Here is a 19,177-nt window from a genome sequence, read left to right as displayed (position 1 = left end):
TGAGTCCACCCACCACTTTAATCATATCTTAGATCTTGTTCTGACTTATGGTATGGAAATAGAAGACTTAACAGTATTCCCTGAAAACTCCCTGCTGTCTGATCATTTCTTAATAACATTTACTCTGATGGACTACCCAGCAGTGGGGAATAAGTTTCATTACACTAGAAGTCTTTCAGAAAGCGCTGTAACTAGGTTTAAGGATATGATTCCTTCTTTATGTTCTCTAATGCCATATACCAACACAGTGCAGAGTAGCTACCTAAACTCTGTAAGTGAGATAGAGTATCTCGTCAATAGTTTTACATCCTCATTGAAGACAACTTTGGATGCTGTAGCTCCTCTGAAAAAGAGAGCTTTAAATCAGAAGTGCCTGACTCCGTGGTATAACTCACAAACTCGTAGCTTAAAGCAGATAACCCGTAAGTTGGAGAGGAAATGGCGTCTCACTAATTTAGAAGATCTTCACTTAGCCTGGAAAAAGAGTCTTTTGCTCTATAAAAAAGCCCTCCGTAAAGCTAGGACATCTTTCTACTCATCACTAATTGAAGAAAATAAGAACAACCCCAGGTTTCTTTTCAGCACTGTAGCCAGGCTGACAGAGTCAGAGCTCTATTGAGATGAGTATTCCTTTAACTTTAACTAGTAATGACTTCATGACTTTCTTTGCTAACAAAATTTTAACTATTAGAGAAAAAATTACTCATAACCATCCCAAAGACGTATCGTTATCTTTGGCTGCTTTCAGTGATGCCGGTATTTGGTTAGACTCTTTCTCTCCGATTGTTCTGTCTGAGTTATTTTCATTAGTTACTTCATCCAAACCATCAACATGTTTATTAGACCCCATTCCTACCAGGCTGCTCAAGGAAGCCCTACCATTATTTAATGCTTCGATCTTAAATATGATCAATCTATCTTTGTTAGTTGGCTATGTACCACAGGCTTTTAAGGTGGCAGTAATTAAACCATTACTTAAAAAGCCATCACTTGACCCAGCTATCTTAGCTAATTATAGGCCAATCTCCAACCTTCCTTTTCTCTCAAAAATTCTTGAAAGGGTAGTTGTAAAACAGCTAACTGATCATCTGCAGAGGAATGGTCTATTTGAAGAGTTTCAGTCAGGTTTTAGAATTCATCATAGTACAGAAACAGCATTAGTGAAGGTTACAAATGATCTTCTTATGGCCTCGGGACAGTGGACTCATCTCTGTGCTTGTTCTGTTAGACCTCAGTGCTGCTTTTGATACTGTTGACCATAAAATTTTATTACAGAGATTAGAACATGCCATAGGTATTAAAGGCACTGCGCTGCGGTGGTTTGAATCATATTTGTCTAATAGATTACAATTTGTTCATGTACATGGGGAATCTTCTTCACAGACTAGGGTTAATTATGGAGTTCCACAAGGTTCTGTGCTAGGACCAATTTTATTCACTTTATACATGCTTCCCTTAGGTAGTATTATTAGACGGTATTGCTTAAATTTTCATTGTTACGCAGATGATACCCAGCTTTATCTATCCATGAAGCCAGAGGACACACACCAATTAGCTAAACTGCAGGATTGTCTTACAGACATAAAGACAGGGATGACCTCTAATTTCCTGCTTTTAAACTCAGATAAAACTGAAGTTATTGTACTTGGCCCCACAAATCTTAGAAACATGGTGTCTAACCAGATCCTTACTCTGGATGGCATTGCCCTGGCCTCTAGTAATACTGTGAGAAATCTTGGAGTCATTTTTGATCAGGATATGTCATTCAAAGCGCATATTAAACAAATATGTAGGACTGCTTTTTTGCATTTACGCAATATCTCTAAAATCAGAAAGGTCTTGTCTCAGAGTGATGCTGAAAAACTAATTCATGCATTTATTTCCTCTAGGCTGGACTATTGTAATTCATTATTATCAGGTTGTCCTAAAAGTTCCCTAAAAAGCCTTCAGTTAATTCAAAATGCTGCAGCTAGAGTACTGACGGGGACTAGAAGGAGAGAGCATATCTCACCCATATTGGCCTCTCTTCGTTGGCTTCCTGTTAATTCTAGAATAGAATTTAAAATTCTTCTTCTTACTTATAAGGTTTTGAATAATCAGGTCCCATCTTATCTTAGGGACCTCGTAGTACCATATCACCCCAATAGAGCGCTTCGCTCTCAGACTGCAGGCTTACTTGTAGTTCCTAGGGTTTGTAAGAGTAGAATGGGAGGCAGAGCCTTCAGCTTTCAGGCTCCTCTCCTGTGGAACCAGCTCCCAATTCAGATCCGGGAGACAGACACCCTCTCTACTTTTAAGATTAGGCTTAAAACTTTCCTTTTTGCTAAAGCTTATAGTTAGGGCTGGATCAGGTGACCCTGAACCATCCCTTAGTTATGCTGCTATAGACGTAGACTGCTGGGGGGTTCCCATGATGCACTTTCTTTCTCTTTTTGCTCTGTATGCACCACTCTGCATTTAATCATTAGTGATCGATCTCTGCTCCCCTCCACAGCATGTCTTTTTCCTGGTTCTCTCCCTCAGTCCCAGCAGAAGACTGCCCCTCCCTGAGCCTGGTTCTGCTGGAGGTTTCTTCCTGTTAAAAGGGAGTTTTTCCTTCCCACTGTCACCAAGTGCTTGCTCACAGGGGGTCGTTTTGACCGTTGGGGTTTTACATAATTATTGTATGGCCTTGCCTTACAATATAAAACGCCTTGGGGCAACTGTTTGTTGTGATTTGGCGCTATATAAAAAAAAGTTGATTGATTGATTGAGTTGATGGTCGCCCCTCTGGGTCTGGTCTGCTTGTAGTTTCTTCCTGACTTATGTGCTTGCTCCGGGGGCTGGTAAGGTTAACATTAGTTACATAAGCCACCCCAAAGTGCTTCACAAGGTCTAACTCTACCCTGACTTGTGTGTGTTCCCACTAGTTAGTCATGGATAATCTCATTCTCTCAGTCTTGTATAACTTGTTATACTGTAAAACATGTTGCTAAATGTGTGGTCCAGCCAAGAAAAGGAGTCATCGTTATTCTTTCAAGTATTAATTGAGTAATGGTAAATATTATTTATTACTTGGTAGCATTGGGTAATTACAGACAGCAGGTTTGGGTTAGGGTTGGCATGTCTTCATTTCACGTTTGAAATGCAGTGTTTCAGAAGGCTCAGTTTGCCAGCAGAAATTAGTTATATTTTCCCAGTCACACTTTTTGTCTGTGGTTTAATTCTGTTTTAGTTTCTGTGTTCTGTTGTCTGTTTTGTACCGTGTTTGGTGGCGTTGTTAGCATTGTGTTTGGTTGCTACCATAGGTTGTTAGCAGGTGTGTCTCTGGGACTGAACAAAGCTACGTGTTCCTTTGATCTGTTGTCTAGGTTTTAATCCCTTTATTCTCTTTGTCAGTCTGGTCTACATGTTTTTCAGCGCCACGTCTGACACCATGAACAGGTTTTGAAGTCTGAATGCATCTAAGTCTCCAGTTTCTCAGAATGGACCCATTTGTCAGTCGGTCTCTGCTGGAGACACTGTGTTTCCAAAGTGAATTTTACAGGACAGGAGGATCTGATGCTAAATGAGGACAGTTTGTGGCCCCGTTGACATATTTAGTAGTATTGAGTTTAGCGTATTATAAATATTCACAGTATTTGTATGAGGGCGGTCGGGAACAAGTTCTCTGTCTTTGGTGTCCCATCACGCCTGAGCTTGGTTGGACATGGACAGCAGTGTGATAGACGAGCGCGATCTCGGTGTTCCTGCTGTTCTGGTTCAGGTTTGGAGTCTGAGAAACGCTGTAAAATGACACTCAGGCAGAAATCAGAAACACACTCCAGCCTCAGAATCCAGATTCCACTCAGTCCGAGTCCGGAGCCAGACGTTTAGTGTTTCAGTGACGTCTTCCAGAGACGCTGACCTTTGGCCCACTTTCCTGTCACTGGATGGTCAGCATTTGTCTGAACTCAGGACTCAGACCATTAACCAAAGAAACAGGATCCAGGATCATGTGTTCAGGTTGATTCAGATAAAATGAGATGAGGTCAGTGAGGTTTTTATTTTCTCCCCTAAAGGGATCTGGAGCTCCAAAACCTACAGCAACCAAACTTCCTACATCAGTCCAAAATCACAAACACAAAGAAAGAAAAGTGCAGAATGTGAACAGAAGAAGGAGCCATTCCTGTGAATCCTTTTTCATCCTGTCTCGTACCCGTAACAGTGAAACAGGATTTAAACGCTTCAGCTGCGTCACTGACAAATTAAGAGTTGTGATGGCAGGGGAGGTGACCAAGCATGCATACTGCACTTGGTTTCAGGGTGGAAGGTTCCCAGTTCAAACCCCGCTCCTGCCACATTTCTGAGGTGGTTCGGGCATCTGGTAAGGATGCCTCCTGGGCACCTCCCAAGGGAGGTGTTCCAGGCACGTGTCCACCTGGGAGGAGACCCCAGGGAAGACCCAGGACTAGGGCTGCAACAAACGATTATTTGGATCATCGATGAATCTGATGGGGTTTTGATACGATTAATCAGTTAATCGGATTAGCGGGGAATTTTTAAAAAATGTGCCAGGGAAACAATTTTTCTCTCCTTCCATCACTTTATTTAACAACAGAACATTATTTGAAAACTTAAAATACTTGAAAATCAACAAATCCTCAAATGTCCCTTGGCTGTTAAAATATAAAATAATAAAGAATAAAAGTTTATAATAAAGAACAAAAATAATTATTTCAAATGGCGTTGCTTTATCAAAGTGCTGAGTTGCCATAAAACAACATTGAAACATATAAATGTTATAAAATATATGGTGAAAAAAGAGGTATTTTTGTTGCTGCAAATGAGCAATTAGCATAACCAGTTAACTATAAAACCTAAATCAAAAACTGTAGCCCGACTCATTATATGTACAACATTCTCTGGATAACTATGTGGTCATTTCACAATGACATACGTGACTCATGTCTCTTTCTCTAAAGTTGTATTGTAGCATTATTACAACCAATACAGAAAACAAATGCACAAACATGCTAAAATGCCAGCAGCTTAATGCTAACTTTAACATTGAAAATGCTATAGACATGCTAATGCGTTAGCATAAAATACATCTATCAACTGTTTCAGAAGACCATAACAGGTCAGTTTAACATAAAAAGGTAAATATTCCTCACAGACATATGCTCTTTAGGGTTTTAGTGGAGAAAAAGTAAGATAAAGTGAAATAAAACAAATGAAACCAACAAAGGAGCAGCTCAAAGCACTCCTTTATTGGTTCAAGATTCAAAGCAAAGCTCGGTTGATTATATGGAAGAAAGGAAACATTTGTGGTAAAACAAAGTTATTTAGCAACTAATTGATGACTAAATTAGTTGACAACTATTTTAATAATTGATTTTAATTGATTAATTCGATTAGTTGTTCCAGCTCTACCCAGGACCAGGTGGAGAGATTATATTTCCATACTGGCCTGGGCATGCAGTCAGAGGTGGTCATTGTGGCCCGGGAAAGGGTAGTCTGGGGTCCCCTGCGAGCTGATCCAGATAAGCGGTTGAAGATGAGTGAGTGTTCAAAATCATCTTGTTTCAGGATGCGTTATGTTCAAAACGCCATGTGTTCGCCATCAAACTGGTGCCTCTACTGGTGGTTGGCTCTCACTGCGGTATTGTATCACTTCCTGTTCCGGAGCACAGCGGTGTTTTGGTGTATCTGTTAACTGTTTAATCTGCGCAGTTAGATTGATCTAGTTAACTAGGTAACGATTTATTTCACAGTGTAATCTTCACGTGCCACTAAAGCACTCCCTCTGCTGAATCACTTATAAATTATTTACACATTATTCACTTTGTGTGTTTTAGGAATCCGCTAGCTTAGCGCAGCTACTAGCTCTTAGCCGGTTTAGCATGGCGGCTTCTCCTGTCTCTCCCGCACTTTTCTGCTCTGGGTGTGAAATGTTTAGTTATTCCTCGGCCTCCTTTAGCAGTAATGGTACTTGTAATAAGTGTAGCTTATTCGTAGCTTTGGAGGCCAGGCTGGGCGAATTGGAGACTCGGCTCCACACCGTGGAAAATTCTACAGCTAGCCAGGCCCCTGTAGTCGGTGCGGACCAAGGTAGCTTAGCTGCCGTTAGTTCCCCTCCGGCAGATCCCGAGCAGCCGGGAAAGCAGGCCGACTGGGTGACTGTGAGGAGGAAGCGTAGTCCTAAACGGAAGCCCCGTGTACACCGCCAACCTGTTCACATCTCTAACCGTTTTTCCCCACTCGACGACACACCCGCCAAGGAACAAACTCTGGTTATTGGTGACTCTGTTTTGAGAAATGTGAAGTTAGCGACACCAGCAACCATAGTCAAATGTCTTTCGGGGGCCAGAGCAGGCGACATTGAAGGAAATTTGAAACTGCTGGCTAAGGCTAAGCGTAAATTTGGTAAGATTGTAATTCACGTCAGCAGTAATGACACCCGGTTATGCCAATCGGAGGTCACTAAAATTAATATTGAATCGGTGTGTAACTTTGCAAAAACAATGTCGGACTCTGTAGTTTTCTCTGGGCCCCTCCCCAATCGGACCAGGAGTGACATGTTTAGCCGCATGTTCTCCTTGAATTGCTGGCTGTCTGAGTGGTGTCCAAAAAATGAGGTGGGCTTCATTGATAATTGGCAAAGCTTCTGGGGAAAACCTGGTCTTGTTAGGAGAGACGGCATCCATCCCACTTTGGATGGAGCAGCTCTCATTTCTAGAAATCTGGCCAATTTTCTTAAATCCTCCAAACCATGACTATCCAGGGTTGGGACCAGGAAGCAGACTTGTAGTCTTACCTCTCTGCAGCTTCTCTCCCCCTGCCATCCCCTCATTACCCCATCCCCGTAGAGATGGTGCCTGCTCCCAGACCACCAATAACCAGCAAAAATCTATTTAAGCATAAAAATTCAAGAAGAAAAAATAATATCAATCAATCAATCAATCAACTTGTTTCTTATATAGCGCCAAATCACAACAAACAGTTGCCCCAAGGCGCTCCACATTGCAAGGCAAGGCCATACAACAATCATGAAAAACCCCAACGGTCAAAACGACCCCCTATGAGCAAGCACTTGGCCACAGTGGGAAGGAAAAACTCCCTTTTAACAGGAAGAAACCTCCAGCAGAACCAGGCTCAGGGAGGGGCAGTCTTCTGCTGAGACTGGTTGGGGCTGAGGGAGAGAACCAGGAAAAAGAGATCGATCACTAATGATTAAATGCAGAGTGATGCATACGGAGCAAAAAGAGAAAGAAACAGTGCATCATGGGAACCCCCCCACAGTCTACGTCTAAAGCAACATAACCAAGGGATGGTCCAGGGTCACCCGATCCAGCCCTAACTATAAGCCTTAGCGAAAAGGAAAGTTTTAAGCCTAATCTTAAAAGTAGAGAGGGTATCTGTCTCCCTGATCTGAATTGGGAGCTGGTTCCACAGGAGAGGAGCCTGAAAGCTGAAGGCTCTGCCTCCCATTCTACTCTTACAAACCCTAGGAACTACAAGTAAGCCCGCAGTCTGAGAGCGAAGCGCTCTAATGGGGTAATATGGTACTACGAGGTCCCTAAGATAAGATGGGACCTGATTATTCAAAACCTTATAAGTAAGAAGAAGAATTTTAAATTCTATTCTAGCATTAACAGGAAGCCAATGAAGGGAGGCCAACACGGGTGAGATATGCTCTCTCCTGCTAGTCCCCGTCAGTACTCTAGCTGCAGCATTCTGAACCAACTGAAGGCTTTTTAGGGAACTTTTAGGACAACCTGATAATAATGAATTACAATAGTCCAGCCTAGAGGAAATAAATGCATGAATTAGTTTTTCAGCATCACTCTGAGACAAGACCTTTCTGATTTTAGAGATATTGCGTAAATGCAAAAAGGCAGTCCTACATATTTGTTTAATATGCGCTTTGAATGACATATCCTGATCAAAAATAACTCCAAGATTTCTCACAGTATTACCAGAGATCAGGGAAATGCCATCCAGAGTAACGATCTGGTTAGACACCATGCTTCTAAGATTTGTGGGGCCAAGTACAATAACTTCAGTTTTATCTGAGTTTAAAAGCAGGAAATTAGAGGTCATCCATGTCTTTATGTCTGTAAGACAATCCTGCAGTTTAGCTAATTGGTGTGTATCCTCTGGCTTCATGGATAGATAAAGCTGGGTATCATCTGCGTAACAATGAAAATTTAAGCAATACCGTCTAATAATACTGCCCAAGGGAAGCATGTATAAAGTGAATAAAATTGGTCCTAGCACAGAACCTTGTGGAACTCCATAATTAACTTTAGTCTGTGAAGAAGATTCCCCATTTACATGAACAAACTGTAATCTATTAGACAAATATGATTCAAACCACCGCAGCGCAGTGCCTTTAATACCTATGACATGCTCTAATCTCTGTAATAAAATTTTATGGTCAACAGTATCAAAAGCAGCACTGAGGTCCAACAGAACAAGCACAGAGATAAGTCCACTGTCCGAAGCCATAAGAAGATCATTTGTAACCTTCACTAATGCTGTTTCTGTACTATGATGAATTCTAAAACCTGACTGAAACTCTTCAAATAGACCATTCCTCTGCAGGTGATCAGTTAGCTGTTTTACAACTACCCTCTCAAGAATCTTTGAGAGAAAAGGAAGGTTGGAGATTGGCCTATAATTAGCTAAGATAGCTGGGTCAAGTGATGGCTTTTTAAGTAATGGTTTAATTACTGCCACCTTAAAGGCCTGTGGTACATAACCAACTAACAAAGATAGATTGATCATATTTAAGATTGAAGCATTAAATAATGGTAGGACTTCCTTGAGCAGCCTGGCAGGAATGGGGTCTAATAAGCATGTTGATGGTTTGGATGAAGTAACTAATGAAAATAACTCAGACAGAACAATCGGAGAGAAAGAGTCTAACCAAATACCGGCATCACTGAAAGCAGCCAAAGATAACGATACATCTTTGGGATGGTTATGAGTAATTTTTTCTCTAATAGTCAAAATTTTGTTAGCAAAGAAAGTCATGAAGTCATTACTAGTTAAAGTTAATGGAATACTCAGCTCAATAGAGCTCTGACTCTTTGTCAGCCTGGCTACAGTGCTGAAAAGAAACCTGGGGTTGTTCTTATTTTCTTCAATTAGTGATGAGTAGAAAGATGTCCTAGCTTCACGAAGGGCTTTCTTATAGAGCAACAAACTCTTTTTCCAGGCTAAGTGAAGATCTTCTAAATTAGTGCGACGCCATTTCCTCTCCAACTTACGGGTTATCTGCTTTAAGCTACGAGTTTGTGAGTTATACCACGGAGTCAGACACTTCTGATTTAAAGCTCTCTTTTTCAGAGGAGCTACAGCATCCAAAGTTGTCTTCAATAAGGATGTAAAACTATTGACAAGATACTCTAACTCCCTTACAGAGTTTAGGTAGCTACTCTGCTCTGTGTTGGTATATGACATTAGAGAACATAAAGAAGGAATCATATCCTTAAACCTAGTTACAGCGCTTTCTGAAAGACTTCTAGTGTAATGAACTTATTCCCCACTGCTGGGTAGTCCATCAGAGTAAATGTAAATGTTATTAAAAAATGATCAGACAAAAGGGAGTTTTCAGGGAATACTGTTAAGTCTTCTATTTCCATACCATAAGTCAGAACAAGATCTAAAATGTGATTAAAGTGGTGGGTGGACTCATTACTTTTTGAGCAAAGCCAATAGAGTCTAATAATAGATTAAATGCAGTGTTGAGGCTGTCATTCTCAGCATCTGTGTGGATGTTAAAATCGCCCCTATAATTATCTTATCTGAGCTAAGCACTAAGTCAGACAAAAGGTCTGAAAATTCACAGAGAAACTCACAGTACGACCAGGTGGACGATAGATAATAACAAATAAAACTGGTTTTTGGGACTTCCAATTTGGATGGACAAGACTAAGAGACAAGCTTTCAAATGAATTAAAGCTCTGTCTAGGTTTTTGATTAATTAATAAGCTGGAATGGAAGATTGCTGCTAATCCTCCGCCCCGGCCCGTGCTACGAGCATTCTGACAGTTAGTGTGACTCGGGGGTGTTGACTCATTTAAACTAACATATTCATCCTGCTGTAACCAAGTTTCTGTTAGGCAGAATAAATCAATACGTTGATCAATTATTATATCATTTACCAACAGGGACTTAGAAGAAAGAGACCTAATGTTTAATAGACCACATTTAACTGTTTTAGTCTGTGGTGCAATTGAAGGTGCGATATTATTTTTTCTTTTTGAATTTTTATGCTTAAATAGATTTTGCTAGTTATTGGTGGTCTGGGAGCAGCACCGTCTCTACGGGGATGGGGTAATAAGGGGATGGCAGGGGGAGAGAAGCTGCAGAGAGGTGTATAAGACCACAGCTCTGCCTCCTGGTCCCAACGCTAGACAGTCACAGTTTGGAGGATCCCAAAAAATTGGCCAGATTTCTAGAAATGAGAGCTGCTCCCTCTAAAGTGGGATGGATGCTGTCTCTCCTAACAAGACCAGGTTTTCCCCAGAAGCTTTGCCAATTATCAATGAAGCCCACCTCATTTTTTGGACACCACTCAGACAGCCAGCAATTCAAGGAGAACATGCGGCTAAACATGTCACTCCCGGTCTGATTGGGGAGGGGCCCAGAGAAAACAACAGAGTCCGACATTGTTTTTGCAAAGTTACACACCGATTCAATGTTAATTTTAGTGACCTTCGATTGGCGTAACCGAGTGTCATTACTGCCGACGTGAATTACAATCTTACCAAATTTACGCTTAGCCTTAGCCAGCAATTTCAAATGTCCTTCGATGTCGCCTGCTCTGGCCCCCGGAAGACAATTGACAATGGTTGCTGGTGTTGCTAACTTCACATTTCTCAAAACAGTCGCCAATAACCAGAGTTTGATCCTCGGCGAGTGTATCGTCGAGTGGGGAAAAACGGTTAGAGATGTGAACGGGTTGACGGTGTACACGGGGCTTCTGTTTAGGGCTACGCTTCCTCCTCACAGTCACTATAGCACCTTCAACTGCACCACAGACTAAAACAGTTAAATGTGGTCTATTAAACATTAGGTCTCTCTCTTCTAAGTCCCTGTTAGTAAATGATATAATAATTGATCAACATATTGATTTATTCTGCCTTACAGAAACCTGGTTACAGCAGGAGGAATATGTTAGTTTAAATGAGTCAACACCCCCGAGTCACACTAACTGTCAGAATGCTCGTAGCACGGGCCGAGGCGGAGGATTAGCAGCAATCTTCCACTCCAGCTTATTAATTAATCAAAAACCCAGACAGAGTTTTAATTCATTTGAAAGCTTGACTCTTAGTCTTGTCCATCCAAATTGGAAGTCCCAAAAACCAGTTTTATTTGTTGTTATCTATTGTCCACCTGGTCGTTACTGTGAGTTTCTCTGTGAATTTTGGGACCTTTTGTCTGACTTAGTGCTTAGCTCAGATAAGATAATTATAGTGGGCGATTTTAACATCCACACAGATGCTGAGAATGACAGCCTCAACACTGCATTTAATCTATTGATAGACTCGATTGGCTTTGCTCAAAATGTAAATGAGTCCACCCACCACTTTAACCATACTTTAGATCTTGTTCTGACTTATGGTATGGAAATAGAAGACTTAACAGTATTCCCTGAAAACTCCCTTCTGTCTGATCATTTCTTAATAACATTTACATTTACTCTGATGGACTACCCAGCAGTGGGGAATAAGTTTCATTACACTAGAAGTCTTTCAGAAAGCACTGTAACTAGGTTTAAGGATATGATTCCTTCTTTATGTTCTCTAATGCCATATTCCAACACAGGGCAGAGTAGCTACCTAAACTCTGTGAGTGAGCTAGATTATCTCGTCAATAGTTTTATATCCTCTTTGAGGACAACTTTGGATGCTGTAGCTCCTCTGAAAAAGAGAACCTAAATCAGAAGTGCCTGACTCCATGGTATAACTCACAAACTCGCAGCTTAAAGCAGATAACCCGTAAATTGGAGAGGAAATGGCGTCTCACTAATTTAGAAGATCTTCACTTAGCCTGGAAAAAGAGTCTGTTGCTCTATAAAAAAGCCCTCCATAAAAGCTAGGACATCTTACTACTCATCACTAATTGAAGAAAATAAGAACAACCCCAGGTTTCTTTTTCAGCACTGTAGCCAGGCTGACAAAGAGTCAGAGCTCTGTTGAGCCGAGTATCCCTTAACCTTAAACTAGTAATGACTTCATGACTTTCTTTGCTAATAAAATTTTAACTATTAGAGGAAAAATTACTCATAACCATCCCAAAGACATATCGTTATCTTTGGCTGCTTTAAGTAATGCTGGTATTTGGTTAGACTCTTTCTCTCCGATTGTTCTGAGTTATTTTCATTAGTTACTTCCTCCAAACCATCAACATGTCTATTAGACCCCATTCCTACCAGGCTGCTCAAGGAAGCCCTACCATTAATTAATGCTTCGATCTTAAATATGATCAATCTATCTTGTGTACCACAGGCTTTTAAGGTGGCAGTAATTAAACCATTACTTAAAAAGCCATCACTTGACCCAGCTATCTTAGCCAATTATAGGCCAATCTCCAACCTTCCTTTTCTCTCAAAAATTCTTGAAAGGGTAGTTGTAAAACAGCTTAACTGATCATCTGCAGAGGAATGGTCTATTTGAAGAGTTTCAGTCAGGTTTTAGAATTCATCATAGTACAGAAACAGCATTAGTGAAGGTTACAAATTATCTTCTTATGGCCTCAGACAGTGGACTCATCTCTGTGCTTGTTCTCTTAGACCTCAGTGCTGCTTTTGATACTATTGACCATAAAATTTTATTACAGAGATTAGAGCATGCCATAGGTATTAAAGGCACTGCGCTGCGGTGGTTTGAATCATATTTATCTAATAGATTACAATTTGTTCATGTAAATGGGGAGTCTTCGTCACAGACTAAGGTTAATTATGGAGTTCCACAAGGTTCTGTGCTAGGACCAATTTTATTCACTTTATACATGCTTCCCTTAGGCAGTATTATTAGAAAGCACAGCTTAAATTTTCATTGTTACGCAGATGATACCCAGCTTTATCTATCCATGAAGCCAGAGGACACACACAAATTACCTAAACTGCAGGATTGTCTTACAGACATAAAGACATGGATGACCTCTAATTTCCTGCTTTTAAACTCAGATACAACTGAAGTTATTGTACTTTGCCCCACAAATCTTAGAAACATGGTGTCTAACCAGATCCTTACTCTGGATGGCATTACCCTGACCTCTAGTAATACTGTGAGAAATCTTGGAGTCATTTTTGATCAGGATATGTCATTCAATGCGCATATTAAACAAATATGTAGGACTGCTTGGGGTTTTACATCATTATTGTATGGCCTTGCCTTACAATATAAAGCGCCTTGGGGCAACTGTTTGTTGTGATTTGGCGCTATATAAAAAAAAAATTGAAATTGAAATTGAATTGCTTTTTTGCATTTGCGCAATATCTCTAAAATTAGAAAGGTCTTGTCTCAGAGTGATGCTGAAAAACTAATTCATGCATTTATTTCCTCTAGGCTGGACTATTGTAATTCATTATTATCAGGTTGTCCTAAAAGTTCCCTGAAAAGCCTTCAGTTAATTCAAAATGCTGCAGCTAGAGTACTGATGGGGACTAGAAGGAGAGAGCATATCTCACCCATATTGGCCTCTCTTCATTGGCTTCCTGTTAATTCTAGAATAGAATTTAAAATTCTTCTTCTTACTTATAAGGTTTTGAATAATCAGGTCCCATCTTATCTTAGGGACCTCGTAGTACCATATCACCCCAATAGAGCGCTTCGCTCTCAGACTGCAGGCTTACTTGTAGTTCCTAGGGTTTGTAGGAGTAGAATGGGAGGCAGAGCCTTCAGCTTTCAGGCTCCTCTCCTGTGGAATCAGCTCCCAATTCAGATCAGGGAGACAGACACCCTCTCTACTTTTAAGATTAGGCTTAAAACTTTCCTTTTTGCTAAAGCTTATAGTTAGGGCTGGATCAGGTGACCCTGAACCATCCCTTAGTTATGCTGCTATAGACTTAGACTGCTGGGGGGTTCCCATGATGCACTGTTTCTTTCTCTTTTTGCTCTGTATGCACCACTCTGCATTTAATCATTAGTGATTGATCTCTGCTCCCCTCCACAGCATGTCTTTTTCCTGGTTCTCTTCCTCAGCCCCAACCAGTCCCAGCAGAAGACTGCCCCTCCCTGAGCCTGGTTCTGCTGGAGGTTTCTTTCCTGTTTAAAGGGAGTTTTCCTTCCCACTGTCGCCAAGTGCTTGCTCACAGGGGTTCGTTTTTGACCGTTGGGGTTTTCCGTAATTATTGTATGGCTTTGACTTATAATATAAAGCGCCTGTTTGTTGTGATTGGCGCTATATAAATAAAATTGATTTGATTTGATTTGCTTTTATTTCTCAAGGAGTTATTTTGATGTGGGACTTGTTTTAAAAAAATTTGATAACTTTCAATAATTCTCAATTGCACTTTTTAGAAGAAGATATGTGCTGTTTATAGAAATAAAGGAATATGTTTAAGTCTGTTTGTCTGCATCTCATTATGTAAAAAAAAAAAAAAAAAAATTTAATTGGAGTAGTGGGTGAATATGAGTGAGTGATAAGTGATGAAAATGGTATCATGAAGTCAGAATCGTTACCCCTCCATTGATTTCTGATGTAGACGATGATTTTACTTTCAGCTGTTAATCTAGTTGGTTTTGGGTTAGTTAAAAAGAAAACACAAATCAGGACACGTAGGCGTGACCTATGAGCTAGCGTTTGTGTCGCCAGATGACCTGTTCCTCAGGCGGGTGGAGCCAAACACAACAAACATCATTAAGAACTGAAGAAGTCTGTTACTTTGGTCGCTAAAGGTATTAAAACTTGAACATAAGTGTCTTTCCCGGGTGGAGGTGTGACGTCAGCGTGCTTCAGCTGGTGTGAGGTCGCACTGGGGCGCTGTGTGGGGACAGTGAGTGTCCTCAGGAGACACGTCAGGATAAGTGGTAAACCTGTGTCCTTCTGTACCAGAACACAGAAGCTGTGGGCGGTTCTGTTCACTGCAGGTCGACTTAATTGACCCAGACTTGTTGCCAGTCCCACTTCCTCACAGCACCTGATGATGATTTTTTTATTTAGCCCCGCCTCTCACCCTGTGTCTGCTGGATAAGCTCCAGCCCCCCCTTTTACATTTTAAACTTGTATTTCAATGAGATCATCCAGTAAATTTGTTGGAATGTTTTTCATTTTGTGACTGACACTCAAAGATTGATAACTGGTTTATTTGGAGTTGATTATTGCAGTACTCAGCCGTAGCTCCGCCTCCACTTCTGTGGGGTTAGGGCGCCCCCTGCAGCAGCAGTGTTCCTCAGGTCTGATCCCTGAAACTGTCTTTGTTTTTTCCAGGTGTTTAAAGGTGAATTTCAGCTCCCAGAATTCCTCAGAGAACAATCACAGGTAACATCAAAGCACCTATCAAATCTTTGTTTTAAAATGATTATTATTATTATGACATTTGGTCCTTCAGTCTGTAAACTGCTGTGATCAAGACCGCCCCCTGCTGGCTGTGGGAAAGAATCCACGCTCTGTTAACCAAAGCTTTTTTTTTTTTTTTTGGTTCTATTCCCATCCACACTGTGAACCCTGCTGCTGTTGTTGTGTCATTGTTTGTTTTAACTGACTGATAACAGAATAACAGACTCTGGGTCAAAGTCCAGGGTTCAGGTTTTATCGTCCTTTTCCACAAAGGGTTCATGGAGTCACATGCCGGCACCACGTCTTCACATCACGTCTGTTTTGTTCCTGCAGGTTCAAAAATCTGCAGAGAAACCAAACCCCAGTTAGGAGGCGGAGCTCTGTCACTGCCATTCCAGGTACAGTCACATGACTTTATGCAGCTTTACTTTAATATGGTGGAACTCATCACCCATCATGTGTCCTTAACATACAACAACACGCCGCTGAAAAATGGAATGGCATCAAAAGGTCACAGCTGTGCCACACCCACATTCAAAGTCACCGATTTTAAAGAGTCGTGTTCAGTAACAGTAAAATATAAGATGACATCTTTCCTGCATGTGAGCATGAGGCTGGACATTTGTCCTTGATGACCTCCATCTTTGATCAGAGGCAAAATCCTGTCCACAGGTTCAAAGTACCTGCAAAGTCACAAACATCACGTCCATGTTCTATAAGATCAGAGTGTCGCAGAGTAACGTGTCGGCTGAAAGAAACCCGAGTGTGACATATACAGCGTGCATCAAAACAAGGCAGACCAGCGCCAGTGCACCACGGAATCCACACAGCTGTGTTTATGAAGACAGGTGAGCAGGAAAACGGGCGAGTGGATGCCGCCGACTCGCCGTCAGTACGGTGCAGCTGCTTTGGTAAAAACGGCGAGCAGGTGTCATAGAAAGATGTCAGCTGTGACCGTCATGAATAACACTTATCAATTTAGCTTTGGGAAAAGGCGAGTTGTTGAGCCGGGGTCCGGACCATATGTGAAACGAAGTGTGGGCGTGGCAACAAGTAGGTTGGGTTATGTTGTTTGACGTATTTTACAATCACTCTTCAGATATAATTTTGTTTGTTGTGGTGTTTCATTTCAGGATGTGGTGCAGCCGACAAGAAGCCGTGTCACCGTCAGACACTCAGGTGGTCATGTGATCGCATCTTGTCAGGACGGACAGCTGTTGCCCTTTAATGTCATACAGTTTAAAAATTCAACCAGTCATTTGATTCTGTTGGAAGAAACTGCAGCGGAATGAATCTTTAGCTTCTGGAAGATGCAATAATGTTCACTTTTTTTCATGCCTTTGTGTGGTGCGTCATGGGGTAACAACCACTTTCATCAACTGAGATTTTTCAAAAATGCTGTCCATCTTGAAAAATGTCATCTGGGATACAAACAGCTGAATCCGAGACCGCCGGGGTCACAGGAAGGGAGGTCTGTTAGAGAGTAAACTGAGCGACCTTATGTCAAAACTGATTTATGGCCCTGTCAGCCAATCAGAATGGACTATGTCACTAAGCCCCGCCCCCTTATGACATCACAGCCATCAGGATTGACTGTCACTATGCCCCCGCCCCTAAGCCCCGCCCCATTGTGACATCACAGCCATCAAAATCAACTGTCACTGTCTTGCCCCTAAGCTCCGCCCCTAACCCGCCTCCAAGCTCAGCCCCCTGGCACCTCCCCGCCCCAAGCTCCGCCTCCAAGTCCCGCCTCCAAGCCCTACCTCCCCTCCCACCCGGGTCTAATATTTTAATGTCCTTTTATTTCATGAATTAAAGAATGATTAAAAAATACCTAGATCTTTTTAATGTATTAAAGAATTAACTAATTCTGAAATAATTAACATAAATCACTGTCTAATATTTAATACCCCTTTAATATTTTTTAATTCTTAAATTAAAGTGCGGCCTTTTATGGTTTTAATTCCTCAATTAAAGAAGGATTTAAAAAATACCCGTATCTTTGCACAATTATGGGAGGTTTTCCTTCAATTTACTGATTAAACACGAATATTTTATACCCCTTAATATTTTTTAATTCTTAAATTAATGCGTCTCCTTTTCTGTTTTTTATTCTTAAATTAAAGAAGGGTTAAAAATAACCGTCTCTCGCTGTAACGGCTGTAAGTCTTTGCAGCAAGACGGTCAATACCCACGCATAGAGCTCCTCACGGAAACATGACCCCACGGCTGTCATACCTGTTTGCAGACGCTGCTGTGTTGTGTGTGTGTGTGTGTGTGTGTGGTGTGTGTGTGTGTGTGTTGTTGTGTGGTGTGTGTGTGTGTGTGTGTTTGTGTGTGTGACCTGCGCAGCGGGGGTGTCATGCCGGATGGTCTTAACATAGTAGAGAAGTTGAATCTTGGTTGAAGCTTGAATGTTTATTACACCAGATTCCTGATGACGGGGTTGTTCACAGTGGGCTTGTTTGAAGACAGAAAAACAAAGCTTATTTCTTAGTCACGATAGATTGCAGTTTCTTTTAAGATATTACCCGGAGTCGATCAGGGACTGCGGGACAACCCGCTGATCGGAGATGCCGCCCGAGGTGATGAAGGTGGAAAAAACAAAGTTTCTTCTCCGTCACTATCCCGGCAGGGTGGCTGGGTGTCAGGCCAGATGGGTTTTTTTTAGAGCAAAAGGTGCCAGTAAGTGTTTTTCACAAAAACCTTGTTTGAAAAAACAATTTACCCTTTTCAACAATATTATAGGAAAGAACACAGGCTGTATAAGGTTTAGAATATGTGCTTTATTACATTCATTAAAGTCACACACAGAGAAAAAGCAATTGTTCATGTTTATTAAACACAACATACATGAAGGAAAACATTAAGAAATAAGTATTGTTCCAGTTACATGAAGAAAAAAAGCATACGTTCATGTTTATTAAACACAACATGCGTTAAGAAAAAAGGTATTTGTTCCAGTTACCTGAACAAAAAAGCATATGTTCATGGTTATTAAAGGGTAACCATCAGGCTGTCGCGGTAATTAGCTGATAGATGATTATTGTGTCCTCCAGCTGCGTATAATCAATCAATCAATCAATCAATTTTTTTATATAGTACTATGATGAATTCCAAAACCTGACTGAAACTCTTCAAATAGACCATTCCTCTGCAGATGATCAGTTAGCTGTTTTACAACTACCCTTTCAAGAATTTTGAGAGAAAAGGAAGGTTGGAGATTGGCCTATAATTAGCTAAGATACTGGGTCAAGTGATGGCTTTTTAAGTAATGGTTTAATTACTGCCACCTTATAATAAACTCAAGTCTGCTCAAAGCCACTTTTTTAAGGCAACAAGTTCGCATATTTTTTTTGTAAAGTCAACTTATTATATTTTACACATTTTGGGATTCAAACATCAAATCCTTATCTCAACCTTCACGGTAACGTTCACATGCCAGCAGCTTGGATGTTAAGTCCTAAATCTAAACATTTTCTTTGCTCACTTGTATTGCTGCAAGTTCCTGCTTTACCACCTCATTCTGACCAAGAAACATCTGAAGTGGGTCAAAAAAATAACTGAAACTGTTCTTGAAAGCAGCTTTCTCCTGGTTAGTTTTAATACACCCTGAAGACATCAAGATTCTCTGATCAGATTTCTTGGAGACTTTCCAAAGGGAGACATCTATTGTTTTAATATGAAAATCAGCCGTCAG

General features: G+C 41.0%; 1 protein-coding gene across 2 annotated transcripts in view; it reads left to right on the top strand.

Annotated features, from left to right (window-relative positions):
* The window catches only part of tpst1 (tyrosylprotein sulfotransferase 1), a 90,018-nt gene extending 72,881 nt beyond the window's left edge, over positions 1-17,137 (top strand). Inside the window, exons 3-5 of one of the 2 annotated variants that reach the window (XM_034165283.1) lie at positions 15,409-15,459; positions 15,811-15,875; positions 16,611-17,132. In XM_034165283.1, coding sequence (XP_034021174.1) covers positions 15,409-15,459; positions 15,811-15,846 — 87 coding nt within the window. In that variant the 3' untranslated portion in view covers positions 15,847-15,875; positions 16,611-17,132. Of the gene's footprint in view, positions 1-15,408; positions 15,460-15,810; positions 15,876-16,610 lie in introns of both variants that reach the window. The other variant, XM_034165284.1, reaches the window with a different exon arrangement.
* Positions 17,138-19,177: the final 2,040 nt, after the last annotated feature.

The sequence above is a fragment of the Thalassophryne amazonica genome, unplaced genomic scaffold (genome assembly GCF_902500255.1).
Source record: "Thalassophryne amazonica unplaced genomic scaffold, fThaAma1.1, whole genome shotgun sequence".
In the NCBI taxonomy this organism is placed as follows: Eukaryota; Metazoa; Chordata; class Actinopteri; order Batrachoidiformes; family Batrachoididae; genus Thalassophryne; species Thalassophryne amazonica.
This window is presented reverse-complemented; position numbering and strand designations above follow the sequence as displayed.